The sequence below is a fragment of the Ceraceosorus guamensis genome (assembly GCF_003144195.1).
Source record: "Ceraceosorus guamensis strain MCA 4658 unplaced genomic scaffold IE81scaffold_60, whole genome shotgun sequence".
NCBI classification, from domain to species: domain Eukaryota; kingdom Fungi; phylum Basidiomycota; class Exobasidiomycetes; order Ceraceosorales; family Ceraceosoraceae; genus Ceraceosorus; species Ceraceosorus guamensis.
Window position 1 is genome coordinate 91970 of NW_020290055.1, and position 12860 is coordinate 104829.

Here is a 12860-nt window from a genome sequence, read left to right on the forward strand (position 1 = left end):
GCGCTGCTCCCCATTCTTTTCAAGCCCCCACATCAGCTAGCCCCGCCAGTGTTCATTATCAACTCCGCACCGCCTGACACACATCGAGTCGCTCCTCCCAACCGCACCTCAGCAATCTTGCTCGTCAGTCAAATTCACCGCGTCTTCCTTCCTTCGCTCTCGCTCGCGCCTTGCATTACTCTGCTTTCCCCCGCTCTCGGTCTCAAGACCAGCACTACTTCGCTCAGTATCGTCGAGCATCTGACCCTCACATCAATCGCATCTCAGCTCACAATTCAGACAGCTCGCCATGGCTCGAGGCGGTGGAGGTGGCGGCGGAACTTTTGGGCTTGTCTCCAACACTCGCCTCTCCGGACGAGGTCGGGGCACATTCAGAAAGCGAGGTGGCAGGGCGGGCGGCGGACCTCGCGACGAAGCACAGGCAGCAGCATCCGCATCCCTAACCAAGGGAGCCTTCGACGATGCTACGGCATCCGAAGATAGATTCGAAGAAGCAGCAGCGCACGATGATCTGGATGCCAAGCTGGGATTCGAACGGGTAGAAGCTGGGCCTTCGAGGCAAGCTTGGCTCGTCAATATGCACCCCACGATCATGAGGGACACGGATGATGGTGGACACGCTAGCGGAAAGTCTGCCGTCGATTTCTATTTTATCGATGATGATGCCAGCAGCTTCAAGGTCACTGTGCAGTACCAACCTTACCTTCTCGTGGGCTGTAGACCAGGCACAGAGGCGCACGTCGAGGAGTGGATGCTTCGCAAGTTCGAGGGACTCGTCGTTGCTTGTGCGCGAGAGCGCAAAGAAGACCTCAAGCTGCCCAACCATCTCGTCGGACACAAGAGGACGTACGTCAAGCTGACCTTTCACAACGTCCACGATCTCCTCACAGTTCGGAGAGATCTGCTACCAATGGCTCAGCGCGCACAAAAGCGTCGAGACGCTGTCGACACGTACGCAGACGTCTTGGCAGATAGCGCTGTGGCGCAAATGGAGGTGGAAGTGGAGGACGTCGAGGCTGCTTACTTGAACGACGACGATACTTGGAAGGGAAACAAGCTCAAAGGCACCTTCGGCAAGCAGAATCAGGACCCGGAAGAGTGCATCGTGGATCTGCGGGAGTACGATGTGCCTTATTACCTTCGCGTAGCCATCGATAATGGTAAGTCAAGCTTTGCGTCGTTTTGCCTCGAGAATGGTGAGCTGAGCATGCCGACTCTCACCTTCAAATGCAGACATTCGCGTCGGTATGTGGTACGACGTCAGCTTTCACGAAGGCGCAGTGACGATCAACTCGGTGCCAGCTCGGGTGAAGCGTGCCGAGCCCGTAGTGCTTGCGTTCGATATCGAGACTACGAAGCAGCCGCTCAAGTTCCCAGTAGCAGAGACGGACTGCGTCATGATGATCTCGTACATGATAGACGGCCAGGGTTTTCTCATTACCAATCGAGAGATTGTCAGCGAAGATATCAGCAATTTTGAGTACTCGCCGAAGAAGGAGTATGAAGGTCCATTCGTAATCTACAACGAACCCAACGAACTCGCCCTGCTCCAACGCTTCTTTGCGCACTTTCAAGAAGCGAAGCCGCGCGTCGTCGCGACGTACAATGGTGATTCTTTCGACTTTCCATTCTTGGACGCCAGAGCCAAGTATCACGGGTTGAGCTTGTTGCACGAGATAGGCTTTGCCCTTGACAGCGAAAACGAATACAAGAGCAGGTCTTGTGCGCACATGGACTGCTTTCGATGGGTCAAGAGAGACTCATACCTTCCACAAGGAAGTCAAGGCCTCAAGGCCGTCACTGTAGCAAAGCTAGGTTACGACCCCATGGAGCTTGATCCAGAACTGATGACACCTTACGCCATCGAGCAACCGCAAACCTTGGCGCAGTACTCGGTCTCGGATGCTGTAGCGACCTACTACCTCTATATGAAGTATGTGCACCCTTTCGTCTTCAGTCTTTGCAACATCATTCCACTCAATCCCGACGAAGTCCTGAGAAAGGGCAGTGGCACGCTTTGCGAGACTTTGCTGATGGTCGAAGCTTTCAGGGGAAATATCGTCATGCCAAACCGACATACGGACCCCGTCGGCAACACATATGAAGGTCACCTGTTGGAATCAGAGACGTACGTGGGTGGCCATGTAGAAGCACTGGAAGCAGGTGTCTTCAGAAGCGACATTGCGACCGACTTCAAGCTCGATCCTTCTGCTTTGCAGCAAGTGAGTTGCTCTGAAGCAAACATTAGCGATGCCGTGCGCTTACTTTATCCTTCATGCAGCTCATCGACGATCTCGACGCGGCGCTGCAGTTCAGCATTCGCGTCGAGGGCAAGATGGACGTCGAGGATGTCACCAATTATGACGAAGTCAAGGCCGAGATTCAGCAAAAGCTAGAGGTCATGCGAGACACGCCGGTAGTCTGTGTGGAGCCCCTGATCTACCACTTGGATGTCGCAGCCATGTATCCCAACATCATGCTGTCCAATCGGCTGCAGCCTGACTCGGTCGTAGACGAAGCTACTTGCGCTACCTGTGACTACAACAGACCCGGCATGACCTGCGACAAGAAGATGGAGTGGGCTTGGCGTGGAGAATACTTTCCACCAAAGCGCGACGAGGTCAACATGATTCGGTCTGCCTTGACCAGCGAAATGTTTCCTGGCAGACACAAGACTAGTCCCAAGCGGACGTACTACGACTTGTCACCCTCTGAGCAATCTGCACTGTTGCACAAACGTCTGGGTGACTACAGCAGAAAAGTCTACAGGAAGACGCACGAGACCAAAACCATCGTGCGGACATCGACTATTTGCCAGCGAGAAAATCCCTTTTACATCGACACCGTCAGAGCCTTCCGGGATCGGCGTTATGAGTACAAAGGTCTGCACAAGACTTGGAAGAAGAACCTGGACACGCGGCAGACAGGAACTGGAGACGACGCAAACCCGGCGGGCGTTGCAGAAGCACGAAAGATGATCGTGCTTTACGACTCGATGCAATTGGCTCACAAGTGTATCCTCAATTCCTTCTACGGCTACGTCATGCGAAAGGGAGCACGGTGGTACTCGATGGAGATGGCAGGCATCACGTGCCTCACAGGTGCCAAGATTATTCAGATGGCCAAAGAGCTCGTGGACCGGATCGGACGACCTCTCGAGCTGGACACGGATGGTATCTGGTGCATGCTGCCCGGCCTTTTCCCCGAGAATTTCGCCTTCAAGACGCGGAGCGGCAAAAAGCTAGGCATCTCGTACCCGTGCACTATGCTGAACTGCCTCACGCACGAACGCTTCACGAATCATCAATATCACACGCTGACCGATCCTGCCTCGGGACGGTACGAAGTGCACAGCGAGAACTCGATCTTTTTCGAACTGGACGGACCCTATCGCGCAATGATATTGCCGAGTAGTAAGGAGGAAGATAAGCTGCTAAAGAAGCGGTATGCTGTGTTCGAGCATGATGGTAGTCTAGCGGAGCTCAAAGGCTTCGAGGTCAAACGAAGAGGAGAGCTCCAACTCATCAAGGATTTTCAAACGCAGATCTTCAAACAATTTCTCCTCGGCAGCACGTTGCAGGAATGCTATGCTGCGGTCGCGTCAGTTGCGGATCAGTGGCTCGACATTCTATTCTCGAAGGGTGCAACACTCTACGACGAGGAGCTAATTGACCTCATTGCCGAGAATAAGAGCATGTCTCGAACCCTTGCTGAGTATGGAGATCAAAAGTCTACCGCAATCACAACGGCCAAGCGCCTGGCGGAGTTCTTGGGCGCCCAGATGGTCAAGGACAAAGGCTTGGCCTGTAAATTTATCGTCTCTGCGAAACCTTTTGGCGCGCCTGTCACGGAGCGCGCGGTACCAGTGGCAATCTTCAATGCGGAGCCCGCCATCAAGCAGTATTACCTGCGCAGATTTCTGAGGGACCCGTCCCTGACTGACTTCGACCTTCGAAGCGTACTGGATTGGGACTACTACATCGAGCGTTTCGGAGGAGTGATACAGAAGCTGATCACCATTCCGGCAGCTATGCAAAAGGTGCCGAATCCCGTCCCTCGGATCCGCCATCCCGACTGGCTGTTCAAGCGAGTCACCGCAAGTGAGGACAAGTTCAAGCAGCGCAAGCTCACGGATGCCTTCCAAGTGCAACACGACAGGAGTTTGTCAATGAAACCATCTACGAGCGCTCTGCCATTGGCGAAGCCTGCCCTCAAGAATCAGAAAGTGGCTTCAGTGGTCGAGGTGGACGAGCTTGTCCCTGACCTTACGGTCGACTATCGTGGCTGGGTCCGCGTCATGAAGAAGAAATGGGCAAAGGAACGCAAAGCACGAGCTCAGCAGCAGGGCGCGCTCGGCGGTGCTGCACGAGGCAGAGGACTGGGGACGATGGACGCGATGCTCGCACGGAGATCTCAGACTCTGGCCACTGCTACATGGGATGTGGTGCAGATCAGTGGCGCATCAAATCCCGGCGAGTTCCGGCTATGGATTTCTGTGGCAGGTCAGCTGCAGAGCCTCAAGCTCCATGTGCCCCGCCAATTCTACATCAACTTCAAGAAACCACCAAGACCTGAAACCTTTGGCACCGGCTACCTGTACGAGCGCGTGTCTCGCACGCTGCCTCGTGGTAGGCAGTGCTTGGAGCTGTACCGCATCACCGTCTCAGAGACAATGTACCTCGAGGAAGAGACGCACTTCTCATCGCTGCTCAATCACCCGAACGTGGATGGCGTCTTCGAAATGCAGGTGCCGCTTTCAGTCAGAGCTCACATCAATCTTGGCGGCTCTTGCGCGATCGATTCGAGGACTCCTGTGCCCATCGATCGCGTGCTCGATGCGGGTATATCTCTCCACGAATTGTCCAAGGCTGAGCGCCCTTCCGGCGCTCTGAGACGGCGAAAGTATCTCGACGGCGGAAGAGGACTCCGCTACTTTTGGCTCTACCATGCGCAGAAAGACACAAGACATTTCATCGGCCTTGTCTCGCCCGAAGGGCAGGCTCGCGTCCACGTTGTCGACACAGCCGGGCTGCAGCAGCTTCCGCGCCTCGAGCCAATGTACGCCCAGCGAATCGCCAAATTCCGCGAAACTGACAAGGTAGTCGATGGAGAAGGCGTCTTTGACTATGCAGACGCATTGAGCATCGAGACTCGGGTCCACACGACGCCGGAACGCGCCTTCCGTGCCGTTGCGAGGGAGCTCAGCACGATGCGAACGGCAAAGCAGGGTGGCGCTGTGCTGGTGATCAATTCGTCACGACCCCAGGCTTACTACGAGCAAGCTCTGGGCGGGGCCGCGTCAGACTTTCCCATTATGGCCGCTCCGTCCTCACGAGCCGAAGACGACTTCCCGGCTCTCAATTGGCAAATCGCGAGCGCGAGGAGGATGTTTGGCTGCTACCTGCGCCTATCATTGTGGCTGCAGCGGTGGCTGCAGCAGGCTGAACACTTCGACCTGCCATTCTGCAACATCGAGCGCGACTTTGTGCTTGCCGGAGCAGACATCGACTTTGCACGCCGGTTGTTGGCGCAGGACATGGTGCTCTGGTGGTCGAGCACGCCGTCACCAGACCTTGGAGGGCGCGAAGAAGATGCTCACGCCGCTCAACGCTCTATCAAAGGAGACGAGGAGGGTTTGCTGGAGATTTCTCGCCCAGGGCTGTACTCTCGAGTCGTTCTGGAAATCGCCATGCGCGACTTGGCGATGGACGCTGTGCTGCAATCGGGCTCCGTCAATGACATGGAAGGGACTGCCGCAGGGTCAATGGCCTTCGACACGTCTTCGCACAATCTTGACGAGTATGCAAAAGGCACTGTGCACTCGGAGACTTCACTCGGTGATGCCGTATTGACATCGCAAGTCTTTACTACCGTCAAAGCAATGGTCAAGGCGTGGTTCATCGACAAGGTGCACGGAAAAGCTGCTTACTCGGGACGACTCGCTGACAATTTCTGGAGATGGGTGTCCACCCCGGAGAGCGCACTCTTCGAGCCTGCACTCAAGGCCTTCCTGCAGGGACTAATGCGCAAAACACTCCTCCAGCTGCTGGCAGAATTCAAGCGACTCGGAGCATCAATTGTCTTCGCTTCACCCAGTCGGTTGTTCCTCTTGACGTCTAAGCCCACGGGTGGAAGCGCCGCGGCGTACGGCCGCTACTTGCTGTCTGCGGTGGCAAGCAGAGACCTCTTCAAACATTTGCAATTGGCCATCACCAATCACTGGGAGCTACTTTTGTGGATGGATGAAGCCAATTTTGGCGGTGTAGTCTCACCGGATCCAAATGCAATTGAGCCCAGTCAGACTTGGGAGACTGACATGAACTGGAACGTCCAGGAATTCTTGCCTCGCGCCCTTCGTCAGCGCTTCGCTGCAGTCATCGGCGCCTTCCTGTTCCACTTGTACGAGAACAAGCGCCGCAACATGATTGCGTTCGAGCGGACGCCACTGCGGGTGATTCAGCAAGCGACGACGCCGCTTGCCGGCACGCAGAGAGACCACCAAGTGGATGAATCCGCTGTGCAGAATGAAAGTGCGGACATGGCAGACCCGAACAAGGCCCTCGTCGATCCTCTCAAAACGGCGGAGATCAAAGCGGCCAAGGACTACGTCAATCACAAGCTTACTCGCCAATTGTTACGGGTGGTCGCTGAGGTTCGCCACGAATATCAAGCTGCCCAAGCAGCGGGAGCAGAGGACGAAGAGGCATACTTTGAGGCAACCGAGCATTGGTCCTTTCCTGACCTTCCTGGCCGGCTCGTGCAAGCGACGGGCGACCTTTCGCCTGCGTTGGAGTTCGTCAAGACCACGATGGCAGTCTTGGGCCTTGCGAAAGACTTGAACGTCGAAGTCGGCATTTGCCGTCGCAACCTGCTCGAGTTGCTCGGCGTCCGAGAATTCGCAGCGGTGGCAGAGTGGCGAAACCCGTGCGAATCGTTCAAGTTACCGATGGTCATCTGCTCTTTCTGCAACGATGAGCGGACGCTGGATTTGACGCGGGATGCGGATCTGATGCCGGCACGACCTGGAGAAGCTCGAGAGTGGCAATGCGCCTGCTGCAAATTTGCCTACGACCGATCAGCGATCGAAGCGCGCCTCGTATCCATTGCGCAGTCGCTGTTGTTGACGTTTGCGCTGCAAGATTTGCGCTGCAACAAGTGTGGAGGAGTCAGAGCCAACAACATGGCGCCACACTGCTCTTGCTCTGGATCCTGGGGACTGACTGTGTCCAGGAAAGATACCATGAGACGCTTGACGCTTATACGCAGTCTTGCTCGCTATCATGCCTTGCATGTCCTTGAGAGCGCCGTGGAGCCCCTCCTAGCCAACACCTAGAGCCCCTGATCCATATTTGCAGCATCATTCGTACCTTTCCAGACAGTCACGAGCATTCAACCTCGCATTCTTGCATACCATAAGACCAATGACATTGCTAGCATCCAGAGGAGACAATCATTAGGGAGTTGCGCATCAATGTGAGCGGCAGGGCCCTCCCGTGCGCAGCACAGTTTGACGCGCATCAAATTGTGTTGCTGGAGATGGACAATCAGGATCAAGCTCAGCACAGGGGCACCGGTGTTAGCTGAGTTTGCCAAAATCACCTCTCACCTTCTGGCAAGCATTCTATCATGTTGTTTCTTGGCTTGCAAAGCGCACAAAGCAGCTGGGGAGGAGGATGAGCAGAGTCAATTGGCTTGGCAAACACTTCGCAGTGATCCATAAAGCATGGCTTCTCACCTCCCACTCCACTGCCATCCTTTGCAAGTGCCATTCGCACGCGCTTCTCGGCGCCTTCTCCGACAAGATCTCGCAATGCCTCCCTTACCCTGAAGTTGACGCGGCGCAGGAAATGTAGTCAGATCTGCGAGGTCCGCTCTAGGAGCAGTCTTCGACGTGCTCACCATTCTTCAAAGTAAGGCAGGAATTCGTACACGCTTCCGTCGCAGCCAATATCGATGTAGTCGGATTCCTGCAACTCGGCACCTCCTCGATGCTGGTCGTGCCCGGTATGCTGCAAGGTTGCCGCAATAGCGACGCTGCTCAACCTAGCTGCCCGCCTTCCCACAATTTTGCACACTGCCTTGACAGTCTCGACATCTCCCTCGGCAACGTGCTCAGCTTTGATACCTAACGTGTCCACCAGAACCAATCGAGTGGGCGAGTCGGCAGAATTCGAGGGCTTCTTGTCTGCGAGGACTGCTGACACGTACGCGGTGTCGAAGCCGTACTGCTTGTTTAGTAGCTCTGAGGAAAAGCCTTGGAAGAGATGCAGAGAGTCCACAAGATGGATCAAGACTGTCCGCACAACCTCGCCAAGATCTGCGACGGAGAAGCGGCCATGCACGTGAGCGATCTCCGAATTGAGCGCAGTAAATGTCAAACGTACACATTCCGCTAATCATTTTCTCAAAAGCGTGGTGTCGAGGTCTGATCGCAGTCCGATCAACTGTATTGTCAAACAAGGTGATGAGTAGCGCAGCGCGCTGGAAGCGGCCCCAAAAGTGTCAGCAGACGACGCAAGCTCCAAACGCGTCCGGATGTCTTCATCGGAACGCACCTCGTCATCGAAGCCTCCCCATTCGGTGTTGATGATCATCGTCTCTTCACCGTGAGCGTGAGCCGCATTCATCTTGCCAATTCTTTCTACCGCCTCCACATAAGCTCCATTGGTGCCTGTGCCAAAGATGGCTCCAAGCAACGCTCCCTTGGCATGGTAAGCGTGTGCCAACAGCGCCCCGACAGTGTCGTTGACCAGCGCATTCACCCGGACAGGGACATGTTGCCGGTCCAGACACCCTTGCAGCAGCTGTACGACTTCTAGACCCACGGCCCCAGGACAGCTGAAACCTTTCGTCCAGCTGATAAGAGTGCCTCGATCTATAGCTGTTTGTTCCACGGGCTGCAAGCAGTCGTGCGCCGCGTTGAAATGAGGTTAGCATTCTGGCTACTATGCCGCAAATTCCGACGTCCTTGGTGTTATCACGCACGAAGCTGAAGGTGAAGCCCATGAGCAAAGGCCCATCCTGCGGGTTCTGAGGAGCCGCGCTGCTAAAATCCTTCAAGAACTTGGCCACTGAAGCAGCAATGTAGTCGAACAGGTTCTCGACTGGGCCAGTCTTGAGCTGATCGGAACTGTATCAGTGAGATGAAAGCTCGTCAAAGAATGCACACGAGCGCCCTAGAATGTGTGAGTCGGACCTACTCACACCTTGTACTTTTCCTGCTTCATGCTCACCTTCCCTTCACCACCGAGCGTCACTTCGCATACGCGCCTGTAAGGATCGACAACGAGTCTGTGAGCGGGAGAATCCCTTCTGCTGTCATACGAGGCCGATCATGCCTCGCTCGTCTGCTCGGAGCGGCACAAAGCGCTTGATGATCCTCTACGCACAAATTCGTTCCGCCCAGGTCCAGAGCCAAGTAGACGCCTTTTTCCGATCCATCCGGCGTGCCCGTGACTGTCGGTAGATGGTTCTGGCATCAGTACGAGCTCGCTCGACAGGGCTGCATTCTTCTGCACTTTTCGACAGAGGAAGCACGCAGCAAGTGTCGAGACGATTGCTTGAAGGCAAACCCATTCCGCACGCACCATAGCTGGGTATCATGGCCATCGCAGCTCCATGATTTTGTAAGCCGTACACCATCCTTTCTCTGAACCTGTCCAAGATGCCTTGCAGCTTGATCTTCGAGAGATCGAACTGCTCCTCGATGGAAGCAAGGGCCGAGGAAAGCGAAGGGTGCGATGCGGACGGCATCTTTGCGCGAGGGGCAGGATGAGTCCCGCACTGGTGAAAGCGTCCTTGCTTAGCCGCTGCCGCGATTGTGCAAGTGTCGGTGAGGAACTCTCGTGGTTCTTTTTGAATGCGAATCGCGGGCGAAGCTATCTTCCGAGCTTGGGGCTGAGCCTCCTCTCTGGAGGTCTCTTGTTCGCGCGTCCAGAAATCTGGACTCAAAAGTTGCGAAGATGCTCGCTAGCTTGAGGTGACTAGAATGACAGGCTAACGAGCTGAGCAAGGCAAGCGACCAAGAGAGGGATGAGGAAGTGCAAATGAGAAGTGCACCTTACTCCATCTTCAATCAAAATCTTGAATCTTGAAGCTGTATGCAGGCACAGCTGCTTGCCGCACGTAGGCGACTCGTGACGCACGGCTGTGAACTACGTGGTCGCCCCCTCACCAGCCATATAGCATGCAGCAGCTGTTGTGACTTTTCGGGTGGAGCTCGGAGTCTTGGGCCGTGCGGGTCTCTACGTGCTTGGCGTGACTTCCCCGCGTGCAGTCAAGTTTCCTCCCGAAAGATGAGGTGCGCGCGGCGCGCATGGGGGTGTGGCTTGAGAGCTTGAAGTCAAGACTCATCACAAGTCTCAAGTCAAGAGTGATGGGTCAGGCTGGTCGCTCGACCTGATCGCGGTGAGGCATAGGGAGTCGTGGGTACACCACGCGAGAGGCCGTGTGTGTGTTCATTTGCCTGCAAATCGTCTCCAGACTTCACGTTCTCAGCTCACGGGACGAAATCCTCGAAGCACTTGGTGCACCCATGACTCCGAAGTGCCCTCTCGAACAGACAAGTCTCGATAACGCGCAATGCTCAGAAATGCCCAATCCCACGTCGAAATGCGTTATGATTACAGTTGCGTTCAAAGGTCATGTGGGGAGCGCGCAATACAATATCTCATCAGTAAGGATTAAATCGTCTGGAATTCTTGAGCTTCTCAACCTTTTGTTTGTCCTTCTCAAATTGTTCTCTGAGCGAAGCTAGCTGTTCGCGCTTCTTCTCCCTAATCTGAAAGCGGTAGAAATCCTCCAATTCTTTCGACTTCTTCTTCCCCGATCCACTTGCTCCGTTTTCCTGCTGCGTCATGAACTTACTAGCGACGCGCACAGTCGAGCCTCTGGCAGCTGGTCCACTCTTGAATCCTGAAGCGTCCGCACCTCCTTCCGCAGTCCGGCCGAAGCGTCCGCCTCTCTGAACAATGGTGAAGCCATCCTCATCAAGCATCTCTCCATCCGGTCCGTAGCTAGCTACAGGCACGCCTCCCTTGTCTTTTGCCTGCGGGTGCTCCTTGACCCAAGTATAGTGGGCGATGACACTATCGACGTGCTTTGTGATTGCATCGGGAGTGGGTCTCTGGGCCCTATATCGCGAGACGAAGTACTCTAGACCCAAAGGAGGCACGCTCTGTCCCGCTTCAAGCGCTGCCTGACCAGCACTTCCTGGCCGCTTCTTCTGGCCATGTGGGCGCGAATCTTCCATCGCAGCCAATGCTGCTGCGCTTTGCGCATTGCGAATATCTGCCCAAGCATCTGGCCATGAAGTGCTGTCTGGCAAGCTGAGAGCGCGCTGCGCGCAAGAAGCGTCGAGAAAAGTGACATGTGCTGATACAGATGTGCCATGCAAGCGGTGCGGATGTCGAGGATCTGAGGGCGGCAGGGGTACGATTGCTGGAGGCCCAGATGATTTCTTGCCACCTCTATGCTTGCCAACATTCGATGACGTCGCTGCGCTTGTCGAACTGCCAGCTTGCTCCTGAAACCCTTCATCTGGACCTCCAGCATCCATCCCGTCTTCATCCTCGCTGACGGAGCCGGGAGACTGATTCCAGAATTGCACAACTTCGATGGGCCCGGCTTTTGCAAAGATAGCGCGGACGTGTCGGTCAGTTGTATCCGTAGGTAGATTCACCACGAACAAAGTTCGTGTCTGACTTGTCGTCGCTTCGACACGACCCTTCTCTTGATGGATCCTGATATACAGCACTTGAGATCCTAGGCGCAAGACACGAAACCCAGACACCGTAGCGAAGCCAGCAGCGCCCTTGTTCTTCTTGGACACTGTATGCGATGCACTGGAGTTTCGAGCTTCATCTTCCGCGCGAGAGGCGGTCTTCGACTTTGAGCGAGCCATTGCAGTGACTTGAAGCGACGAGAAGGCAGGTAAGTAAAGAGTCAGCTGTAAATCTTCCTTGCCACCACTGCCGTATGGCGCCCCATCGCTCCACCGATATGACAACGTTCAGGATTGCAGAATGTATGCTCGTCAACGGTATGCCTAGCGTGACAACCTTGGACTGTTGAGCTTGATAATGTGATTTGAATTCGATCATCTTTACGTTGACTTGACCTGCCCTCCCCTGATCCCGACTCCGCACGCTTTGCGTCCCAACGATGATCAACACTCACCTCTTCACTGGGCCGCCTAACAAAACTGCTGTGCGCTCGAGATTTCCAAATGCTGGTTGGATGAGGTGCAAATGCGGTGGAAGAGATCGACGCCGATGTTGACATAAACATAGAAGCGGTCAGTTGGAGCCCAGGCACCCTGTGGCCTGCGCTGTCTGTGCTGTGGTGTTGAAAGCGCAAGATCTTGCAATTGAAGCAGCCAAAATATTTCGACGGCTTATTCGGCCGGGAACAGCCGATGTGATCTATGCATACCGCTTTGGCTGCATGCATGCACAGCAGGCTCAGCATCAGACGCGGCGACGACCACGCTGCGGCAGTCAATTTTCCAAGGCGACGCGCAACAGGCCTACAGCTGCAACGGCGAGGCTGCGCGCGCTGTGGCAGGGCGGAAAGGTGAAGACCACGTGGCCTGGCGATCTCTGCAGTCCCATCTTCGCGCGCTGCGCTCGAATTCGAGCTCCATGCGGCGTTGACCTGCCTCCAAGATTGACATGCTCGCACTCATTCACCACAATCGCCATCGCACCTCCTCGATTCGACCCACATACACCTCAAGATGTCGGCTGCCAAGACGTGAGCATCGACAGGCTCGTACTGTACTGGTGCCTGGAAGGCCAGACAGCCATGAGAGAGGTGGAAACTCAATACTGACGCATGATCCCTCCTTTTTATACCCCCCC

The 12860-nt window shown here is 55.2% G+C and overlaps 3 protein-coding genes across 3 annotated transcripts; 1 reads left to right on the top strand and 2 right to left on the bottom strand.

Annotated features, from left to right (window-relative positions):
- The first annotated feature begins 183 nt into the window (after nt 1-183).
- IE81DRAFT_214781 (putative DNA polymerase epsilon, catalytic subunit A) lies at nt 184-7503 on the top strand. The gene is made up of 3 exons (XM_025510995.1): nt 184-1160; nt 1234-2222; nt 2282-7503. The coding sequence occupies exons 1-3, from the start codon at nt 290-292 to the stop codon at nt 7331-7333; spliced, it is 6912 nt and encodes a 2303-aa protein (XP_025367840.1). The 5' UTR covers nt 184-289; the 3' UTR covers nt 7334-7503.
- IE81DRAFT_325357 (hypothetical protein) lies at nt 7408-10187 on the bottom strand. The gene is made up of 10 exons (XM_025514488.1): nt 9588-10187; nt 9390-9456; nt 9205-9270; nt 8986-9130; nt 8556-8897; nt 8385-8481; nt 7900-8317; nt 7736-7824; nt 7607-7661; nt 7408-7530 (listed from the first exon to the last, which is right to left on the bottom strand). The coding sequence occupies exons 1-10, from the start codon at nt 9751-9753 to the stop codon at nt 7518-7520; spliced, it is 1458 nt and encodes a 485-aa protein (XP_025367841.1). The 5' UTR covers nt 9754-10187; the 3' UTR covers nt 7408-7517.
- A 413-nt stretch (nt 10188-10600) lies between these two features.
- On the bottom strand, nt 10601-12332 carry IE81DRAFT_316316 (hypothetical protein). Its single transcript, XM_025512561.1, has 3 exons — nt 12178-12332; nt 10874-11910; nt 10601-10846 (listed from the first exon to the last, which is right to left on the bottom strand). Exons 2-3 carry the CDS (start codon nt 11900-11902, stop codon nt 10673-10675), a joined length of 1203 nt encoding a protein of 400 aa, XP_025367842.1. The 5' UTR covers nt 11903-11910; nt 12178-12332; the 3' UTR covers nt 10601-10672.
- Between the last annotated feature and the right edge of the window lie 528 nt (nt 12333-12860).

Coding starts and splice junctions, on each gene's coding strand:
- IE81DRAFT_214781 (XM_025510995.1), top strand. CDS start 290: ATGGCTCGAGGCGGTGGAGGTGGCGGCGGAACTTTTGGGCTTGTCTCC. Junction 1,161..1,233: donor TCGCGTAGCCATCGATAATG/GTAAGTCAAGCT, acceptor CTTCAAATGCAG/ACATTCGCGTCGGTATGTGG. Junction 2,223..2,281: donor ATCCTTCTGCTTTGCAGCAA/GTGAGTTGCTCT, acceptor TCCTTCATGCAG/CTCATCGACGATCTCGACGC.
- IE81DRAFT_325357 (XM_025514488.1), bottom strand. CDS start 9,753: ATGCCGTCCGCATCGCACCCTTCGCTTTCCTCGGCCCTTGCTTCCATC. Junction 9,271..9,389: donor GACCTGGGCGGAACGAATTT/GTGCGTAGAGGA, acceptor CGATCCTTACAG/GCGCGTATGCGAAGTGACGC. Junction 7,662..7,735: donor GGATGGCAGTGGAGTGGGAG/GTGAGAAGCCAT, acceptor CCTCCTCCCCAG/CTGCTTTGTGCGCTTTGCAA.
- IE81DRAFT_316316 (XM_025512561.1), bottom strand. CDS start 11,902: ATGGCTCGCTCAAAGTCGAAGACCGCCTCTCGCGCGGAAGATGAAGCT. Junction 10,847..10,873: donor CCAGAGGCTCGACTGTGCGC/GTCGCTAGTAAG, acceptor ATGACGCAGCAG/GAAAACGGAGCAAGTGGATC.